This window comes from Pogonomyrmex barbatus, unplaced genomic scaffold, assembly GCF_055798465.1.
Source record: "Pogonomyrmex barbatus isolate J1 unplaced genomic scaffold, ASM5579846v1 scaffold20, whole genome shotgun sequence".
In the NCBI taxonomy this organism is placed as follows: Eukaryota; Metazoa; Arthropoda; class Insecta; order Hymenoptera; family Formicidae; genus Pogonomyrmex; species Pogonomyrmex barbatus.
Window position 1 is genome coordinate 2,843,613 of NW_028297117.1, and position 22,474 is coordinate 2,866,086.

Below are 22,474 nucleotides of genomic sequence, written 5' to 3' on the forward strand. Positions count from 1 at the left end.
AGAGAAGCGTGTGCCACATGGCGACCTCGGTCAGACCGGAGCATTGAACCGTGATGCGATTTTCGTTTGTTTAACATGTGTTTTTCGCTGTGAGGCTGCTGGGGCAGCGGCGGGCAGGTACACGCTCTCGGATCGGAATCTATAATTCGTGTCATCGGCTTTATAATGCGCGTCGCACTCCTCAAAGGGTTCTCTCGAAATGAAGCGTAAAGTATATTAAAGTCTACGTTTAAATAAAAAAAATAATTTTCTCGCGATATACGCTTTCCTTTTTGCGCGACAAGGCCCGAAATTCGCATGGAAACGTTGTACGAAAACGTACGCTGTCGCAATTTTCATCTCGAAATCGCACGCGCTTATCGCTTATCGTAGACGCGACTCGATACGACAGAGCGGAGTTTATCGCGAACGTGTGACGGGCGTTATCGCGAAAAAACTTTCTATTTTTACGCGCGGCTGCTATTACGCGGAACGTACAATACATATACGTAACCGGACATTCCAGCGCACGTTGGAGCGCCGCCGTTCGTAGCCGCACGACCAAGCCGATCACGCTATGGTCGGCCGGGCCGGCGAGCGGCTAAAGCCGACGTTGACGCGTCGGAACGGCCGTCGTCGGCAGTGTCGGCATCGCGCGACGGTGTACTGTACTATCGGCATTGGCTTCGCGGCGCACAGTTGGGTGAGAGGAGTCGGAGGAAGAGGGGGAAGAGAGAACGCACTCGCGAAAGAGCGAGCGAGAGGGAGAGAGAAGGAGAGACGCAGGTACGAGGGCCACACACACGGAAGGTTTGCGGCGTGAGAGCGCGACGAGAGAAGGGAGAGGGGAGGGGGGGGATACGACAGAGAGAGAGAGAGAGAGAGAGAGAGAAAGAGAGACAGTCGAGCCACGAACTCGTGGTGTGCGGAGGTGCCACCAGCCGGAGTAACAGCAGAGAGACGGAGAGTCGGAGGCGGCCCGTGCCCGTGGCTACTCGTGACCGCCCGTGGCTCGAGTTGTAACACTCGTCGCCGTTGTAACGTGACGCGCGAGACGAGGTGTGTGTGTGTGTGTGCGTGCGTGCGTGCGTGCGTGCGACGTGTCTCCGAGTTCGTTCGTTCGCCCGTCCGTCTATCCGTCCGTTTCACCTCCGTCGCGAGCCGCGTCTACCGGGAGCAACGACGAGGTGCTCTGCCGCGGTCTCTCTCTCTCTCTCGTCTTCTCCTCTTTTTCTCCCTTGCTCTCTTTCTCTTTCTCTCTCTCTCTCTCTCTCTCTCTCTTCCTCTCGTGTTCTCCGTTTCTTTTCTCCATCTAGTTTTCTTTCTCTTTCTCTCTCATACACACGAGTGTGATCGGTACAGTGCGACCAGTGCGACGTGATACGTTCTCGTTCGCGGATGCCCTTCGTTGTGCCTCGCGCGACAGGATAGGTGCCGTGCCGATACGTCATCGTGAAAAAGACTGTCAGGAGTGCCTTACTTCTTCCCCCAGAGCTGTCCGTCGTGCGCGACACGACGCGGACACGTTTCATTATCACGGCGACATCCCGTGCGGAGAAAGAGAGAAATAAAGAAATAAAGAAAAAGAGAGAGAGAGAGAGAGAGAGAGCGCCGCGGCGCGCTCGACAATGAGGTAAGAGCGCTTCCCGTGTTTCGGAAAAAAGCGACGGTAACATACATTAAGGCTTGTTCTCCGTCCGAGAGCACAGACGTACGGAGGTTATGTTTCCCGATGACCCCTCGCGCGTCACCTCCTCGCTCCTCTCTTCCCCTTCCCACGTAGCTGCCCTCTCCCGTTCTCCCACCTCCCGCCCCTTCGCCTCTTTCTCACCGCGTCTTTCTCGCGCCTCTGCCCTTCTCCTCGCTCTCTCTCCTCATCTCTTTCACTCACTCTCTTTTTCTCCTCGCGCACTTTGTTTCTCCTTTGTCCCTCTCCCTCCCCTCCCCTCCTCTCTCTTTCTCTCTCGCATTCTTTTTGGCGTGGACGTCGGGGCAAAGCGCGACGCGATTCAAAGTTTCAATCCGCGGCACGACACGATGGATCGAGTCGCACACCTGGCGGGAGAGATTCGTCGTGGCTGCTCCGACACTCGATTACGTGCGCTCCTCTCTACACGCACCGTTTCGTCCTTCTCTTCCACGTGCGAGATTTCTCATTGCTTCACATCAGACGTACGTATGTAACGTAGCGTAGCGTAACGTAACGTAACGTAACGTAACGTAACATGACGTACCCGATTCTACGTCTACGTCCGCCTCACGTTGCGCTTTTCGCGCAACTCTGTCTGATCCTCCCTCGCAATAGCCAGTCTCTCGCAATCTCTCGATACGGAATTTCACGAACTGTCAGCTGTCAGCCGCCACCATAGTCCGTGCCACCTGTCCGAAACTCAGATGCGCGCGCGCACGCGTGCATGCGTGCATCGTGCATGCGTGCCGTCCCTTTCTTCCTCCTCTCGCACTTGTTTCCTCTCTCTTCCTCTTTCTCCCTCGCCCCTCCGCACCTTGCCGCCTTACGCGTCCCCTCCTTCACCTATCTGCCTTCCCGTCCGGCTCTCGGACGTTAAACCGCACGACTTTACGAGTAGTTTTCCTCGCCGTGGTTCTTTAGGCCAGCGCATGATTTCCCTTCGAGAAAGGCGCGAACGTGAGCGCGAGCGCGATCAGGAACGATCGGCGATCGGCGGGGTCGTGTCAAGCTCCTGGAATAGAGAAAAGGCTTGTTGATATTTCGGCGCGCAGGCTTTCTGGCATGACAGCGCGACCGGCCTTGAGCCCCTCTTCCCCTTCCCCCTCTGGTCCACGTGTCCCGCCTTCCTCCGCGCGCTCCCTTCCTCCGTATCCCTGCTACGGGCGTACTGCACGATACTCTATGGACCAGTGACGCTCAACGCGTGACGTTTCTGCTTCATCCTAGCTTTTTCGCAGCTTGCTCGATTTAATACTGCACATTATATATATATATATATATTTTATATGACTTTGCTTCTTCTAGCCTAATGAAAATTTTTATCGTATTTTATATTATTGACTTATATTTTTTTTGTGCCAACTAATCATAAATGTCACATGTCATGACAAGTACAGCGTTTAATATAAAAAATAGTAAACACACGATGTATAAAGTTAAATGTATTGAAATATACTGCATAGATTTATACAACCTGTGCTGTAAATAGCAGCAGGTATATTTAAACGTATTATTAATATATAAAAATAACACATGTTACATTTTCGGTATGATCATTTTATGTCCATTTCTACCAATGTAGATTAATTTTAATCTCGATTTAACTTACTTTTTATTTTTTTTTTAATTTTTATGAATTAGAAACATATAAAAAATAAATTAAACTGAAATTAAATCTATAGAAATGGATTTTAATCAATGGACATTAATAAATAACTGAAATATCAGCGCGAATTTACATTCTAAACAGTTGAGAGTGTTTATTGTGTTAAAAATGTGTTGATCTCATTAAATTCATTTCATTACAAGATATTGAGATATTTAAAGGCGACGTGCTTTATTATTTCCCGTCATAGGAAGGTCGTCTTCGAATTTGCGAGCGGAGCTTGTAAATTTGGCTCGTTTATATTAATATACGGCCGTTTATATTATAGGTAGGACCGTCTATAATACGTACGCGCTATTTTAATTTAAAACAACGCATGAGCGTTTTATAATCCGTATCCGATCTGTAGATTAAAAGGCTGTTTCATCTCGGCGAAGCATCACTGCTCCTTACGAGCAGCGCGAGACCCGCTCGCCTTCCTCTCCTTCTCTCAGACTCCCTCTTTCTCTCTTCGCTCTCTCTTTCCGTCTCTTTCTCTCCGGATCCCGATCCCGATCTCGTCTCATCGCGACGCGTCTCGTTCGGAGCGCACGGGCCCTCCTCTCCTTTCTCTCGCAGCGCGTCCGCGCGCGCACGGATACGAAATCGTCGCCGAATCGTCGAGCGGGCGTTTCTCAAGGTAGGAGAGTAAGTGACCGAGAACGCGACCCGAGAAATCGTAAGAGTGCGCGTCAGGCCGCGGCTCGACGGAGTTCGGTGGCGATTGAAGGAGCCACGGAAGGAAAGAGAATGAAAGAGACAGAGAGAAGGAGGGGCGAGAGAAGGAGACGAGACGCGGCGCGGAGAGCGAGAGGGTGAGAAAAATCTCTCGCTCGCTCGCTCGCTCGCTCGGGTCTCGAGTCGAAGAGAAAATGAAACGGGAACGTGTATGAACGGGACGGGCGTTAACTCGTAGCGGTATACGGGCGTATCGCGGGGACGGGGCGATCGCGACAATGGTATCGGTATATACCCGTTCGCACTGGCCGCGGTCGCGACGACGAGGCGACCCGACCCGACTCGACGTGTCGTGTCGCGTCAAGTCGCGTCGAGTCGCCTCTCGTCTCAGATGGGCCGAGATCGAGCGCTCCACCTTGACGGCTCCACCTACATCGCGCGGAGCTGCGATAGAACACTCCGCGCGACGTACTCGCCTTTCGCTTCGCCGTATCCTGATATATAGGGTGTTCCATAGTTGTCCGATTGGCCGGTATTAATAATCGAAGATGTAACATTATATTCCTCGGGAATAATGCTCCTTCTCTCGCAGGCCGATCTTTTTTCCTCGAGATTTGTCATCGAGATATTTATTCGGTGACGTGGCTCTCAATGCCCGTTATAGAATTTCAGGAAACAATTATATCGTAATAGGCATTATCGAGTCGCTATAATCTTTAAACGATTCGTTGTATCGTTAGTTTTTTTTTTTTTTTATTCATATTAGCCGTTTTTCTATTCGCGGTAAGTCTAGTTTTATTAGGCCGAGCTATCGTGTCGTATATCGCAAAGCTTGCAAAGCGCGACAGGATGGATCGCGCCGACGTCCTTCGACGGAAAAAGAACACGACGGCCGATTAGATTAAGCGTTGCAATGTGCGTCTTGCGTCTTAGGTATACACGTCATATTACGTATACACGTCGGATTTGCGCGACTCGCGGCGTTTCGGCGTGCGCCGCGCCGCGCCGCGCCGGTGCGAGTGAAACGGCGAAAGTCCGCGCGTTGCACCCTCGTTTGACCGCTGTTTTTTCCGCGCCGTCGGAATGATACGAAAGGTCACGGAACGCTTAGAAGAACTTTCTCTGCGTTTGGTGGTCGTTAGACTCGCGTGCCAAGTAAAACTATATTTACCTCGCCGTCACGCCGTTTGCAGCGCGTTCTCTCCTTTTCCGAACTACTGCGATTTACGCGAAGAATCGATTCGATCCGCGCAGGTAAAATGTTTCACAACGATACGATTTCGCGATACGCAGGATACTTCTTAAGGATAAACTTGGTAAACTCCAGAAGCATACTTCTTGAAAAGTCTGGGATTGAGTTTTCCTTGCCGAACATTATGAATATATCGAAATTGATAAGCTTTTACAGTTGAGTTTCAAAGATAGCGGGAAGGGAAGAGAGAGAGAGAGAGAGAGAGAGAGAGAGAGAGAGAGAGGGGTGCATAATAAAATTTTATTTTTCAACTAAAATCTTACTAAAAATATGGCTTGAAAAATCTAGATGTTTAAAAAACTTACATCATATTTTTTTGCAATGAATTATTACTCTAAAAATTACTCTTAATTTGAAAAAGATTAGTTGCTGAAGTTCCACAGATACACACATACATAATATTTTCTATTATAATTCAACATATATGAAATATACATGAAGTGATGCAAATTTTTAAAAATCGATTTACATCGGTATATTGGTAATCATTTCAGCCATTAACCAACATCTTATGATATAATTTTCTTCTTAGATAAAAATAAATGGCGATTACGTAACCTACAAGTCTAAAAGCTTACATAAGGGACGTCTCGGGACACTCGTTACAGCTGACATGAAAAGAAATCAGAGGATACTCTCGGCATAGTTGTTCGCGCAACGAAAAATTACCTGCGCGCCGTCAGTTTAATAAACGAGCTCTCGGAAAATCTGGCAATGTGTGTGCATATATCATCCAATCTAAAAATAAAATTCATGATTCCTACATAGATATCACATTGTTAATAGGGATATAACTATTAATTTACTATATACAATGGTTACATCAGATTCATTCAATATCTTTCATCTTACTTCCATCCTTACATGTATATAAAAAAAACGAAAGGTTAATTAATTAACCTTAGATTAGTGTTAATTCAGTCAGCGCGAAAGTCTGATTAATGATATCTGTGGGAATGACAATATCTCAATAAATTCATAACCGCGGACATAATCCCGTACTGCCTTGTTGACCTCCGGAGTTACGAGGGTTGAACGCGAACGTGGTATATTGGATATTCTTGGCATATCGTGTATCCTCTATTCAGCGGCGTGCGAGTAAAAGTTCGCCGGTGGTGGCGGTCGCGAGACGGCGGTGACGGCGACAACGGGTCTATCCATTCGCGAGTATGTCTCTCCGGGTAATCGCTACTCTAGATTGCGCAAGTACCTTCGGCACGATCTTATCGCGTTGGCTGCAGCGTACACCACACGTACATACGTGCACGCATTCGTACGCCCATCACGCACGCACGCACGCACGCACGCACGCACGCACGCACGCACGCACGCATGCACGCATGCACTCGCGTACGCGCACGCACAAACGCGCGGAGTGTCCTTTACGCTCGACGGGTATGCGTGCGTGAGCGTGTGCGTGTGTACGTGAGTCCACGTACGAGGAAAGAAAAACGAGCGTGAATGCGTGAAGGGGCGGCGGGGGAAGAGGCACGAAGCGTGCGCTGGAAACTCCCTGGATCCTTGAAACAACGCGGATAGGCCTAGCGCAACTTATGAATATTGATGTACCTTTCTCAACGTACCGGCCGAACCGCACCTCGATCGCTCGTTTCTACACGAGAGAACGATCGTCTTCCCTTCGATGTGACCATGCATCGTTGCGCGTCGCGGCTTTTCGGCGTAAAATCGCCACTATCGTGGCGATTCGCTCAGCTGTTGATTTCATGTCGTCATTTCTCGGCTGTCCGTTTTCCGGACGATCAGAAATGCGGTCCTTCAATCTAAATGGTATCACGCAAGTATAATTTAATAAATAACAATTTAAATAAATTATATTTTTTTTATTTTGTAGATAAACTAATATTTGCGAATAGATTTATTTAATTATTATACTTGCGATACCGATACTAATCGGAACGAAGAAATCTGTCATGTTAAATTTAATTCCACGTGCCGATTGAAAGAGGAAAGGACATCGGAGAGAGAGAGAGAGAGAGAGAGAGAGAGAGAGAGAGCAAAAAATAAGAAATTACGTAGAAAATGGCTTTATTAACTTTATGAAATCCTGTTATCTTACTCCTGGAATTCCGAAGGAAGCGTAGGACGAGGCTAGCGAATCGATGAGCGTTGAAATGTCGCGAATGCTCACCTCGGAGCCTCCTCGGGCATTTTCTCGCGACGCGCGTGTAATCGGCCTCGCGGTTTCACATTTTCATTAATTTACGCCTCTCGGCGCGGTGTAACGCGAGCGACCTTATTCCTTCGCGACGACGATGGAGGAAGGTAATATTAGACGAATGACGCGGAACAATCGTCGTATCGCGACCATAAAGCCGCGGATCTTCCCACGCGCGCTCATACCTCGGCTGGAAAACGCTTTCAGCCAAGACTCTCTCGTCTCCGGAATCACCTTAGCGGCTGTGCATAAGACCGACGTCGTCTGAACGCCTCTTGTTCTCCAAAGGTCGACGGTTACGGAACGCGCGCGGATCGAGGCGGCCTGGGACACGCGGACGGGATATCACGACGCGACGAATGCGGTCATAAAATTTTTCTTTGCCGCACCGCGTGCCCGCGTGTACGCGCGGGGAAAAAAGGGGAAACTATATCTCTTTGCTACTCGCACTGTCGGATACCGGTTTTGGTATTGCATTGCCTCGTTCTAGCGACGTGGCAGTTCCTTGCAATCTCGTATCGCTGCATTCTTAAAACGATAGGATATACCTTGGGCATTACGACGTGGAAAATTACATTATCCCGTATGTGGAAAGAAATTTTGAATTTTAAATTTTGTCGAGAATCAAACCGCTGTTTCAGCTATTTCTGAACGTAAGATATCTTTACTGAACTTTTCCTTAACTCGCTGCGAGTGTATTGTATTTTTTGAAAAGAGAGTTTTGAAACAGAAATTATTTAATAATATTAATAAGGAATAAAAGTTATTTTCTTACTTTTATCATCAGTTTTTAATATTTTATGATTTATAATTCTATATGAATATTTGATGATTTATAATTCTATGTAAAACAGTTGTCTGATGTGTTAATTTCATTTGATATCTTGTTGAATACGTAGTTAAAGGAAATTGACAGTTTCATTCTTACGACGCCATTGCATTTGTCCGCACTGATTGTTATGCGGTTCTCTGTTACATTCGGTATGGTATTCTTTGAGTAACGGAGACTGGAGTACAGCTAACAACCTAATGCGAACCGACGTGGCAATTCGATCTGATTATACCTATATCTTAATCTTAACAGCATGTAGATAGCATCTGCTTTTAAATACACAGGATTAGCTGCAAGAATTTCATTAATCGCCATTTATCTGAATTACTGATTAACTTGCCTCTTGTAATCTCTCCATTGTTACTTAGTTATGCGTATTTACGCACACATAGAGATTTATCACGCAAATCATAAAAATAAATTTTTATTACGCTAATAGAAAGTTGTTTAAAAAAAAAAAAAAAAAAACGCAAAAGAATCGTTCTTGCAAGCGTGCTCGCAAGCGATTCTTATCATTAAATCAATTTTATTCCAAAACGTTATTTTATCTCTTACGTATGACTCATATCGCTGTATCGCAATTCATTGTATTAATCGACTTTAATCACGATCTATAATATCTATATATCATTTAAGAATTTATTTTTGCACTCGAGCGCTTTGTGCTTGTCTACCGCCTTTCCGAGGTAGAGTCGCGCGTGTGTTTATCGCTCGCAGCTTAATCTCTGCTACCAAACGCGATCGCGATCGAGAATATTTTCATCCGAGTCGTTCAATCGAATTTCGCTTTATGCAAATTGCGTTTCTCCCAAGAAAGTCGGGTTTTCCTCGTACATCCGGATACACCCGGCTGTCGAATTATCACCCGGTTCCGGCGAGCATGCCGGTGCCGGGTCGATGTCGCGCTGCGAAAAGGAAACGCGTGCACGAGCGAGACGGTAGCCGCGCGACTGTGAACCGGTTTTCGATGCCGTTCAAAAATGCCCCACCGTCGGCGGTAATAATTTTAATCGACACCCAGGCCAGACCGCGCCGGCCTGGCTATCCCTCTCGCGCGTACACGCTCTCACGCTCGCGCGTGCACTCGCGAGATGTCGAAGATATGCGCGCTCGCGAGGCCCGACCGGGGCCCGATCGGGGGGGGGGGGGGGAGGAAGGGGTCCGCTTGACAAGGCAGACACACGTTCTGGCCCGGGTGAAAGGAAAACGCGCACGAGTGCGCGCGCCTACCACCTTCGACTTCGGGGGGACAGAGGGAGAAGGATTCCGCGGCGAGCGAGAGCATGCGCGATCGTAGGAGACACGCGGAATTTTCGCGGAATACCGCCGCGAAAGCCGAGCCAAGCGTTAGGTAATAGCGTAATGACGCAAAACGAGTAGTCATCCGAATTGTAACCCCGAGGCAACTGTGGAACGTCAGATTTACGCCTCACTTTTTGCCAAAGCTCGCGGCAGTAATGCCAAAATATCAGATTTCAGGGATTTTTCTTTTCTCATATTGATGTTGTAAGCTAAAAAAAAAAAGACTATAACTTGAAAACAAATGCTGTAATAAGTCAAGCAGATTCCTTACGTTTTAACATTTGAAATTTGTTACTGACCATAAAGAAAACGGCTAGCCAAGTTTGCTCAGTTATGTAATAACTTTCTTTTGAAATTTAAACAAGATTTATAAGGAAGACGTTGACGTTGATCTTGTTTATAAGTTGAAAAAAGATAACTAGGCGTAATTAAAAGTCGACATTTAAAAGAACTATGAGAAGTATGTGTCATAAGATACACATTTCGCGTATCTCCAATATAATATATATTTATTTGCTGTGAATTATCTTGCGATTCGTGGTAAAATATATCGGAATAAACGTACCTTAGTCGATAGATACCGACTATCGTGTTAAGGCTCCGAGAAATGGAACGGCAGGAACGCTATACATGTTACAGCCGAGGAAAACCACTCCAGTTCGAGATACCGTTTTATTTCGCGTGCAACATACTCGTACCAGGTTCGCACGATCGGCTGTCCCTCGTACTTATCATCAAATGAGAATTGATTATGGAAAAATATTATCGACGAAATGTCCTTAAATCGAGTGGAGCTAACATTTTTAACATTTTTATTTTTTTAATATTTATATATTCCTAGTGAAAGTCTTTTGTTAGTCGTTCATGTTTAAAAATGATTAAAATCAGCGCAATAAAAAGATTCTGGTAAACGTTAAGCAATTTGAGTAGATAAAAATGTCTTCACACGTCATTGATATTTTTTTCAGTTTTTATAAATCACCGCAAAAATTCTTAAGGCGTATCTATTGTACTCTTAAAAGTAACTAATGGAATATATATTAAGAATGTCGTGGTGATACGTAGCATATACGTTTACGATGATAATGAAATACGGTCAACACACAAACACCCATTTTCATAATACCTTTTGGTATTTGATAACCTTCGATATTTGATATTCCTCTATCTTAAAAGTATCAAATTTATCTGTCCAAAACACTTTTATATCTCATTAAATTTATTATTTGTTTGATGTTATGATATTATCATTTGTTTAATATATTGTTTATTTAATTTTTATAAAATAGCAAAATAAATCGTGTATATAAAAAGACTTGCTTTGCAGAAAATCCAATCATTTTGTATTTGTTACATTAACATTAATATTTAATCCAAATATTAATAGATCTGACGTTGATGCCTCGAAAAACAAAGCGGGACGCAAAGTCGACCGCGTTCAATCGCAAAGATTGCCCGACAATCCGAGGGATCGAGAGACGAGCGAGCGATCACGATTCTACGGCATACTAATTCGTTGCACGCGAATGTTACACTTGGTCAGCGTTTTTCCTCATCGGGCACGACGAAGTCTAACGTAATACACACGGAGAGGGACAAACGCGGGGGGCGGGCGGCGGGCGCGGCGTGTCGCGTCTTTCACGGTCATTCCGCGGGGCTACCGTTCGACTCGGGGACTCTGTTCGCGACCCGCTTAAAATAGAGCCGCCGTATATTCCGTAGGTCGTCGATCCCTCTTCCGCGTCACCTGCGCCATGCCGCCTGCTGCAGCTTGTCGAGGATACGAGGAAGCCGGCACTGCGCGCGTGCATCACGCGCAACCACCGTCGCGCCGCGCCGCGCCGCGTCGCGTCGCGGACGAGACGCCCGCCCGCCCTGCTGCCGATGTCAAGAAACGGCACCGATCGAATGGTCATTGACTAAAGGCTTCGACGGTAAATAACCTTGCCTATGCCCGTTACCATAGACGCATCGCTCGTTTCCACGCAAGAAAGCGGCGTCGTTAGAAAAGGGCAATCGGCAACTTCGGCTACACGAATGCATGTATGTTTATTTTTACAAGTATCGCGAGCTTTGACTTTTAGAAAAAAATTTCTTGCCGAAGTGTTTAAAAATTTGATACCGATCTGAAAATTATTTTGTTGAGTTGTCATTATAATTGTAGGATGTTTAAATTGGTTGCCGAAATATGGAAAAATTTGCAATACTTGTCGTCATGTTCAAGCGTCTTACATATTTATGTTGATGACCTGAGAAAATTATTTTCAGATCTACATCTCGTCAGATTTTTAAATGCTTTAGCAAAATTTTTCTATGTAACGATACATTTTTGAAATTTTTCTGTAATATAGACATCTGTGTGAAAAAATATGTTTTATGCGACAAATGCGTGAAAAAAATGTGTTTTATTTAATATTTCTTTGATGCGTTTATGACATAGTTATAAATTATTACAGCTGATTTGGCAATATATAGATTACGACTAATGTTCTACGAAATGATTTTGATTTACGAAGTCATTATCTGCGTTAATAAATTATACTTTTCAAGTCATCGTTATAATGATAATTACATTCAATTAACAAGCATTGACTTTTGTTTTAGAAAATTCCGAGAATCATTTATCAGACATCTCGTTTTCAGAAAATATTTTCATATTTTTGTCGGAATAGTACATCCTTTGGTAGTACGACACTTGGGCTATCATTTCGCACGTGATAAAGCCCGATCGTGTTATCGTAATGTGGAGGATGATGCTTTGTTCGCGAGCCTGCTATGTCAGACAAAATGGATATCGTACGGTCGAGTAAAATGAGGAGATCCCACGGACAACTTGCACATTTTATAATGAGCTTGCTGCTGATTGCTCGTTGCAAAAAGAGGATAAGGTGCAACGCAGGGCAGAAAATCGGCTTAAATCGGAGAACGTACGTAGGAGTTAGCCAAGCGGATTTCTCTAACTGCATTTACGGTTGTCGCTCTCTTGCGTGACTCATTTTTATCCTCTTTTGATATTTTTAATGGCATACAAAACCACGTGAGTCATAAAAATCGTCATACGAAGAGTCGCTGTAACTACAGATTGTAATTAGCTGCATTTGAATACAATTTATTTTCCTCGAAGTTACGCTCTCTCTTTAGAAAATGACGAAGATGCTGTAGAAAGACATCGTACATACCCCTCATTACCCCGACAAATAAAATCATTTATCTTAACGGAGGCGATTACGACGCTTGTGCTTACCGCTGTATGTTACATTTTCAAGTGTCGCGGTAATTGTCAATGGCATACTTGTCTTTTTTCCCATTGTGCCGGTATACAACGGTAACAAATAAGCCTGCGACAAAGCAACGTAAAGGGCACAAAGGACGTCAAAGCAGCTCGGTCGTGCGTCTACCTGTCGAAGCAGTGGCGGGTCAGAGAGCCTGGCGCGGCGGCGTTTTTCTCGGTTCTCTCGGCGAGCCGACGCTTCCTCCGACCGTCCTTACGCGATGTCACTGACCCGAGTCCGTATCTCGATGCACAAGAATAAGGAGGAGCAGGAGGAGAAAGAGACGGATGAGTGGATGGAAGGAGGAGGAGGAGAAGAAGGAGGAAGAGAAGGAGAAGGAAAAAGAGAAGGAGGAGAGTGAGGGGAGGGGGAGGAGAAGGAGGCGGCACGAGATTCCATCGTCGTAGTCATCGTTTGTCGTCACCAATGGCTAACCGCCGCTTGGCCACCGCTGCTGCCGACGACGACGACGACGACGACGACGACGACGACGACGACGACGACGACGACGACGACGACGACGACGACGACGACGACGGTTGAGATCGCTCAGCGGTGACGGCGGCGGCGGCGGTGGCGACAGTCGAAAAGAAGCGCAATAGCGTCGCTCCGGTGTAACGATAAGCGTGTGGCCCCGTGATCCGGTACGATCCGACTCGCCTCGATACCATACGGTGCGGTGCGTTGCGTTACGATGCGGCGCGGTGCGGCGCGGCGCGGCGCGGCGCGACCGCGACGCTCCCGAAGTGGGGAGAGAAGACCTTGAGCCGCGTCACGTGACCCCGAAGGTGCATAGGAGCCGGGTAGGGCGGTCGCGGAGGGCCTTGAACTTACCGCCGGCGTTGTCGAAGCCGGCGTCGTAACTATCGTGCGCGCGCGCGCGCTCGCGTTCGCGAGTAGAGAGAGGAGATTACTCAGGATAGGGAGACACTTGGCATGTGCGTATCTACCATCACCACGTACAATTTCCTATCGCTTCTTTTCTTTTCGATTCACATTCGTTTAAAATAAGACGAGAAAGAGAAAGAGAGGGAGGACGAGAGCGAGCGAGCGAGAGAGAGAGAGAGAGAGAGAGAGAGAGAGAGAGAGAGAGAGAGAGAGAGAGAGAGAGAGAGAGAGAGAGGGAGGGAGGGAAAGAAACGCGTGCGCTCCTTGTGCGCTCGCACTCGACGCTCCTCGGCGTGTACGCTCGTTTCCGAAAACGTAGACCTGGCTCTGTGCGCCGGTATGCGACCTGCACTCGCGAGAGGCGGCTACCTGCCGCCTGCGAGTAGCGGCGCGGGTGCCGGGACGACACTTCGCGCGGCACCGCGACGAGGAGAGACCGTGCCACACCGCGGTCCCCGATATGCTCGACCGCTCGGGCCTCGCCCGTCCCGCTCGTAACTAACGTTGCTTACGTTACTCCTCGGGGCACTCTCTGTCGTCGCGCCGGTGCATTTCCTTTGAATCTCGCGACCAGACCAGACAGTACCGGGTCCGAGAATACGGTTACCGCGTTACTTGGTGCGTCGTAGCCGTGTAGGACTCCTGTGTAGGAAAAATTAACGGAACCGAACTCAGGATCCGAACTTGGGATCCTTCGTTACGAACCGCGACACTTACTTAATTAGTTTGCGACCACGATGGTTCGTCTTAAATGTTTATACTTCCAATCTCCTTCGCACTTGAAGATCGCTTATTCCTTTCTTGCTTATATATTACTAACTTTGTTTTTCCTGCAAAATTTAATTAATTTCTTACACTTGCGTGTGAACAGGATCACTGCGGTAGCCCGCTGCGTTACGATCCGTAAAATAAGATACAGCGATGCTATATCTCTTGCCACTCATCATATCCTCTACGATGAGAGAAAGAGGATTGTATAAAAGTCGTTGGTTCAGAATAAAAAGTTATCATAGAAAATAAATTGCAAAGATAATTATTTATCTTAAAACTGCAGATCTCTTTGTCTCTATTTTTACATAGAATACAATTAATTTTCTTTCCGCTTGTGTTGTGGAATTTAAAAATGAATTATGTATATGTCAATAGCGAGAGACATTTGGTTTTACATTAATTTCAGATGGACAAGCGATTGACAACTTCACAAATTTTTAATTAATTGAAAAGTCAATGCGAAAGATGGATAAATCACAAAGAATTCATCGAGAAAAAGTAGATTACCGATTTACCGTCAAGCTCTCGTGTTGTTATAGACCCACCCACGGTAGAATGCTTTATATAACAACAATAGTTATTATATTCTCGCGAAACGGCGAGAACTGGATTACTTCTTTCGAGGACACATCAGCGAGTTGCAAGGTGTTAATCGTTAATATATGGTGCTCGCGAGTTACACGCAGGTTCGCCGTAGACACAGTACGCAGCGAGTTGCGTAAATTATTTTAATTATCCGAGTGGTTTACGCTTCAGAGCGTATGACCCAGATGAATGATTTTGCAATAAGCTCAGTTTGAAAAGGGACCGATAGCGAACTTAACGGATCTGGAACGTGGTGTACATTTGCCGTTTCCGATCAAGCGGCGCCGATCGGGAAGGATCATGGAAGAGTTGGCACGACGCGTATCGATCTTTGTTTTTCAATGACGGATCGCTTCCTGCAAGTTTGTCGCGTGATCGACCGAGTCGCACGCACGCATTCGCACTATGTGCGGGCGTGAGTGAACGCGTGTGTTTCCGCGCGAAGGTCGTTCGGCGGTTCCGCGGGACCGGAAGTGGGCCGGCCTTGCGGCACGACCATCGGCGTAACCTTGCGAGCGAGCGAGCGAGAGAGAGAGAGAGAGAGAGAGAGAGAGAGAGAGAGAGAGAGAGAGACTCGACTGTGTATCAGCGCTCGCGAAATCATGCGTCTAATCGTGCGACTGGATTTTTCGGCGAACGATCGTGCGAGAAAGTTGTCAACGCTTAGTTATTTCCGAGCCGAAGGAGTTGAAGGAGTTCTACGTTCTTACGAAATCTGCATGTTATTGCATAAACTTTGTGAATTGGAAAGTATATTCATGGATTTTATAATCGGACCTTAAGACGAAATTTCTGCTTGAATTTTTCAATTAAACCTTGCGCTAAGATGGATTTCGCTTGGACAGATTGGCTTGAAAATTATTCTGACTCAATAAAATGTTGAGCAATAACATGCAAGATTGACGGGAATATAGTATTAATTTTATAAACGAGTACTCGTGTAGAAATAGTAAGAGAGGGATTAGCATGTTTCATTAATTTAATATTTTCTTAAATCAGATTAACGATTCGACAGATTGACTGCGTTAATAGAGCAATTTGGATTTGTTTGTGAAAGTTCTTCAGAAGTATAAAAGATATCGCGAATAAAATGTTAGCGTAACAATTAAAAATAAACGCGTAAACATGTAAAGATTGTATTCGTGTTTCTCTTTTTTAGCGGGCGAGTGTGAAATCGGCATCGATCGCAGCTCCCGATAATTCGCAGAGGTGACAATAAGAGGGCCTGCCGTAAGGATGCTGTACGCTTTCACGAGAATCGAGAGGCCACGAGTCGTATCACAAACTTGCAGCAGCGTAACCAGCTGAGAATGTCGGAGCAAAACGGGCCCAGCGAGGGCCCAGGGCCAGGGCCCGGTTCTGATTCGGGCTGGTGGCCAACCACGCAGACGTGGAAATCGTCAGCGGCCGCCTCGTCGTCGACTTCGTCAACTCCCACTTCAGCAGCCGGTTCAGCGTCCATCTCTGTCTCTTGCTCCGCGTCCAGCTCATCTTCGACGAGCTCCTCCACTTCAACCAACTCGTCTGCGACCTGCTGTCCCTCGTCCTGCATCGGCGTATCCTGTACGATGAGCCCAAGTCGCTCCACGGAGACGGGGAAAAACGTATCTGTCACCACCATTAACGTACCGCCTAATCAAGAAATGCATGATGGTATTATTTTCAATTCTTTATAATATTCTCAACTTTTTTAACATAGCAATCGTTTGTGATTATTCAAAGTACATTGTGTTGTCTTAATTAAGTACAAAGCAGTTTAAATATTAAGTATTAATAAAAGAATTTAGATTAATTAAAGAATGTAAATTTTTTGATACGTCATAATAAAGAAATAATTTTTGTTAATTTTATTAGTAATAATAATTGCAAAGCTGTATATCATATTAATAATTTTAAAAGAATTTTTATTCGTAAAGTTTTGTGTTAACATCGAAATCGATCGATTAAAAAGTTTAAAAATAAGTTTTTTTTTCGAAATAGTGAAATTTGTAGTATTTCTTTTTGTTAATACAAAAAATTTATAATACTCTGACTACATACAGTACAATTATGATTTTAGGTAAAGGGGTATGTAAATATCTCGGGGGTCAAAATAGTGTAACGGTATCGGTGGTATCGGCCTCGGTACTAGGATGTGGAAATGTTCCGACAAGCGGAATCTGCACGAATACAGGACCGCATAGTATCGGCATTGGAATTGGTGGCATCCTCGCTGCGAACGCGGCTGACATTGATGATCCCGAGGACAGTGATGGCGAGATCAGCAAGATTGACTTTAGAGGTGTCAACCTACGCTCAAAGAAGAAACGCGACGTTTCGGGTAACCAGAATGGTGACAAAATTGGTGACGGAGACGCAAACGGCGACGGCGGAGGATGTTGCGATGACAATTCGCAACAGCAACCCGAGAGGCCCATGTCATGGGAGGGTGAACTATCGGACCAAGAAATGTCTTCCAATACAATTACTAATCAGGTTAGGCTTATTGAATTGTATTAAAAATCGTCGATAAAAATTTCATTAAATTTGATTGCTAGTACTTAACAATATTCATAGAATTATCTATGTATCATAGAAAGACTTTTAATATATCATGAATAGAGTAATTTCCGCGAAATAGATAGAATCATTTTCTTTTAATGATAATGAAATTCTATTTCTTTTGCTTGAACAATAAAAACACAACTAATATATTATATATCAAATAATCTGTTTTATCATTTATGTCACGATTTATAAGATGATAACGCCAAACTTTGAATATTAATAAAAGAGAATTTTTTTATTAATTAATTATTAATCTTAGGACCATAATGAAGAAACGTCTATGGAGGGGGTTCAAGTATGCAGCACAAGTCCTGGACCTATGGAACAAAAGTTTCCTATTAAATCAGAGCCGGATTTTCGATCTAGCCCAGGTTTTACAATAGGATCCTTTCACGACGGCGGCCTGCCCATGACACACAACCAGCAACTACAGCAGCAGCAACAGCAACAACGCGGTATCGAAAATCTTGAACAGACTCAACAGAGCGACCTACCGCTTCTCGTAGGCAAGCTTCTTGGTGGATACAACAACTCAACGCCTAATCATAGTCCTGTCCTCAATCCGCGACATCATTTAACTAAACACAGTCATACTAGATCGCAGGTGAGCTACAACAACTTAGCAAAGTACCGTACTAATATGTTAATCTGTTAAATTGTCATATTAAGCATTTAATTGTACGCACAGACAGTTTAACTTTCGAACTCTCGCAGGTACCGTCACCAGATTCAGCCATTCATTCTGCGTATAGCGTCTTCAGTTCACCGACACAGAGTCCTCATGCGGCACGGCATTCCGCCCTTGGAGCGGGAAGTCCGATACCCTCGTCATCGCTGTCCCTTTCTCGGCACAGCTTCAACAACTCAACTTCCTCGCTATCCCTATCACTATCGCATTCGCTTTCGAGGAACAACTCTGATGCTTCCAGTAGCTGTTATAGCTATGGCTCGCTTAGCCCGCCCACGCATTCACCTGTCCAGCAGCCGAGACATCCACATTCACATTCGCAACATCATCAACATCAAGTGGCGCAAGGTAGTCCGCTACATCTACCAACCTCATCCGCAGTCGCCGCACATCATTATTCATCTTCTTCCGTGCCAGGCTCGGAACTATCGCCGGATGGTCATCCGGTCGCGGAGGATCAGGAAGATTGCAGGATACCCTCGGCGCCATCGGGTATCTCCACCAGGCAACAATTGATAAACAGTCCCTGTCCGATTTGCGGTGATAAGATAAGCGGCTTCCATTATGGCATCTTCTCGTGCGAATCGTGCAAGGGATTTTTCAAGCGCACCGTCCAGAATCGCAAGAACTATGTGTGCCTTAGAGGCGCAGGCTGTCCGGTCACTGTGGCCACGAGAAAAAAGTGCCCGGCCTGCCGCTTCGACAAGTGCCTCAACATGGGTATGAAACTCGAGGCGATCAGAGAGGATCGTACCAGAGGCGGTAGAAGCACTTATCAGTGTACCTACACCCTGCCGGCAAATCTCGTTGGTAGTCCTGCCGGTAGTATGAGCGGTGAAAAACTAACGACGGCAGGAAATTGTAGCCCGGCACCGGCTGGTAGCGAGCATCATTATTCCGTCAGATATCATTCGAATCATTCTCACAAGATGCAAGTGGTACCTCAACTCTTACAAGACATCATGGATGTGGAACATCTTTGGCATTATAATGATAACGATCGAATAAGCGGCAGTGGGGTACATGGGAATGCAAGGAATACTGGAAATGACATGCTGCTCAGTGGGCCTGGAAGTTGTTCAGCGTCTGGTGGAACCGGAACTACAACCGGTATTGGCGTCGGAAACAATGGAGCTGCAGTAGAATGTTCGTCGAATGACTCTAGTAATGTCGATACTAATAACAGAAGGGGAGAGACTGCGAGCCCCGCCAGTTCGACTTCCACGGGGACGCCCGATCAACATTCCACAAATGGCAATACCACCAGTAATAGTAATTCTCAAATTGCCAATAATTCCAATGGCAATTCAGCGCAGCATCAGGACTTTCTATCTAATTTGTGCAACATCGCGGATCATCGGCTCTATAAGATCGTCAAGTGGTGCAAGAGTCTGCCGTTATTCAAGAATATCTCGATTGATGATCAAATTTGTTTATTAATCAATTCTTGGTGCGAGTTATTACTTTTCTCTTGCTGTTTTCGCAGCATGAGTACTCCTGGTGAAATAAGAGTATCTCTTGGCAAGTCGATTACCTTAGAACAAGCGAGACAGCTTGGTTTAGGGACTTGTATCGAGAGGATGCTCGCTTTTACCAACAATCTGCGAAGGCTGAGAGTAGACCAATACGAATATGTTGCAATGAAGGTAAATGTTTTTCTTTACAACGTAAAGATTTTATATATATGACTTAATTAACTTTTTATTTATAGCGATACTGATAGCGAATATTAACTTATATTTTCTTATATATATTTTTTTTTTTATAAAAAGGTGATCGTGCTGTTAACGTCTGATACAAGCGAGTTAAAGGAACCTGAGAAAGTCAGAGCTTCCCAGGAAAAGGCCCTTCAAGCGCTGCAGCAATATACAATTGCGAGGTATCCAGAAATGCCTGCCAAATTTGGTGAATTATTGTTGAGAATTCCAGATTTGCAAAGAACATGCCAAGCAGGAAAAGAATTGCTCAGTGCAAAACGCGCCGAGGGAGAAGGCAGCTCGTTTAACCTTTTAATGGAATTGTTGAGAGGAGATCACTAAATTATCAGCCCAGTGAACTATGCCGTAAGTTTAGCAATAAACTAAAAATAATAAACTAAATAATCTATAATTGTAATAAAGTTGTTTTAAATAACTATTTTTGTGGCTACGTTCAGCAGAGAAAGCAGCTTTGCAACTGTTGTAAAAAATTTTGATATGAGGTTTGATTTTTGCTCTTAGTTCCTCATGGATCTAATCAATCATATTGAAAAATCCTATAAAGTTGCAAAATTGTTTTTTCTGTTGAATGCAACCATTGGTTGATGCAAGATTGTAATCAGATATCTGTTTTCTTTTTCAGATTCCACGCTTATAGGGTCCATAAGCTTAGGGAATCGGATATAATAGATAATCGCAGAGTAAGAAAAGTTAGAAAAAAAGGAAACGACAGATGTATAATGATATCTATAGTGACATTAGTACTTGGTGAGGGGATTGTATTCTTCCTAATTAGGACACGTTAAACTAACAAATATAAAAAGAATTTTTCTATTTTACATTGGAATGCTTTCACACAAGTTGTGTGTATGTTTGCATTCCTGTTTTGAAACAAAACGAATTTCAAAGCGGCCTACATTGTATGCCAGATCCGTATGTTCTGGATGCATACAGGTAGATGCTAATGAGACTGAAAGTTTAATTGACGGAGACATGCAGAGCATTTACTTTTACAATGATAAGCGTATAAATACGAAGATGGTATCAAATAGCATTATAAAGCGCTAAATTTTATAAGATTGATGTAATCTATTTGAACACGAGCTTTATAATGGCGAATCTATAAGCCAAGTTGACTTTTAATTAACGATTATAATAGAACAACCAGTATTGCGTATCGTTCTGCGCTTACTTAAGAACAGAGCATAGCCATGCCTTATCTATCCCGGTTATGAAAGTGTACTTAAAACTGAACACATCAGTCGACCAATTGTCTACTTATAGAGCAGTTAATCATGGAATAATTAGTTATATGCTTAATTAGTATATATATATAGTCCGTGGAATACGTGGTTTTTATCGATCACACAAAATACATTTTTTATTCTCTTTATATATTTTAACAACTTGCCGACAAAAGAAAAAATGCAAATTTTAGTTGGCATAAGTATCATAAAAAATTTCTGAAGAAACGTCAGCAATATAGCTGCTATCTTTTTTGTAAATATGTCTTTTTTAGGAAAGAATTGGTTAATACTGCTTTTCCGTTTTATTTGTAGAAAGGACTTTATTTTTATTAAGTATTATCAAAGAACGAAAATAAAACGAAAATGGCAAATCAGATTATATGTTATATATATATATATATACATGTTTATAGGTTATTAAATATATATATTTATATTCTATATTGTTTTGCATATATTTTCATGATCATGCTACTTTTAATAAGATATCGATTTGCTTCTTTTAATATATCGATGGCAAATTTTTATTAAAGTTTCTCTCTTTATTATAGTTGCACGAAGAATTATGATATCAGACTAAAAAATATATTTGATACGTTTACGTTGGCACGTAAAAATTTATCTATTTCGATTTAATATAGATAGAATACATTAAATTTTATATATATATATATATATATATATATATATATTTATAATTATAAATATATATATATAAAATATATTAATATATTATATATATATATATAATATATATAATATATATAATAATATATAATATACATTTAATATATAATATATATATATAATATTATATATATATATATATATATATATATATTAAATAAGAAAATCAAACTCATAATCATAATAAAAATATTGAAAAATGAAAGACCATTGAATACAAGCAATCAAAATTTTTCCTGTTTTATATTTTCATATTATTTAATTTGTAATGCTGATGAGAATTTGAAATAGCAATAAAGAATGTCGGTGTTTCTGAGTTTTATTAAAAATTAAAAAAAATAGAAAGTGAAATGATCAATGATGTTTCAAGCTATACAGATATAAATTTACACAAGATAATAAAAAAAGAATTTTTGATATATTTTATAACAATCTATTATTGAATGTGATTGATGATATTTGAAAAATTAATTAATTTCAACGAAAGAAAAATTCACAATTCTTAGTTTCTGATGTCATAATATAATACAGCTGTAAT

General features: G+C 43.6%; 1 protein-coding gene and 1 long non-coding RNA gene across 8 annotated transcripts; one reads left to right on the top strand and one right to left on the bottom strand.

Moving 5' to 3' along the window:
- The first annotated feature begins 825 nt into the window (after positions 1–825).
- On the top strand, positions 826–21,690 carry Hr39 (nuclear hormone receptor FTZ-F1 beta). Of its 7 annotated transcripts, none has more exons than XM_011641897.3 (8): positions 826–1,612; positions 16,230–16,723; positions 17,130–17,545; positions 17,877–18,221; positions 18,332–18,653; positions 18,723–19,951; positions 20,078–20,368; positions 20,646–21,690. In XM_011641897.3, the coding sequence occupies exons 2-7, from the start codon at positions 16,381–16,383 to the stop codon at positions 20,342–20,344; spliced, it is 2,922 nt and encodes a 973-aa protein (XP_011640199.2). In that variant the 5' UTR covers positions 826–1,612; positions 16,230–16,380; the 3' UTR covers positions 20,345–20,368; positions 20,646–21,690. The 7 variants fall into 7 exon arrangements, with proteins under 7 accessions (XP_011640199.2, XP_088934026.1, XP_011640196.2 ...); XM_089077900.1 differs by having other exon boundaries at positions 827–1,166; positions 1,342–1,612; positions 18,332–19,951; XM_011641894.3 differs by having other exon boundaries at positions 827–2,151; positions 18,332–19,951.
- On the bottom strand, positions 1,322–13,478 carry LOC148936545 (uncharacterized). The gene is made up of 2 exons (XR_016139463.1): positions 12,953–13,478; positions 1,322–2,681 (listed from the first exon to the last, which is right to left on the bottom strand). It is a non-coding gene; the product is annotated as an uncharacterized LOC148936545 (long non-coding RNA).
- Positions 21,691–22,474: the final 784 nt, after the last annotated feature.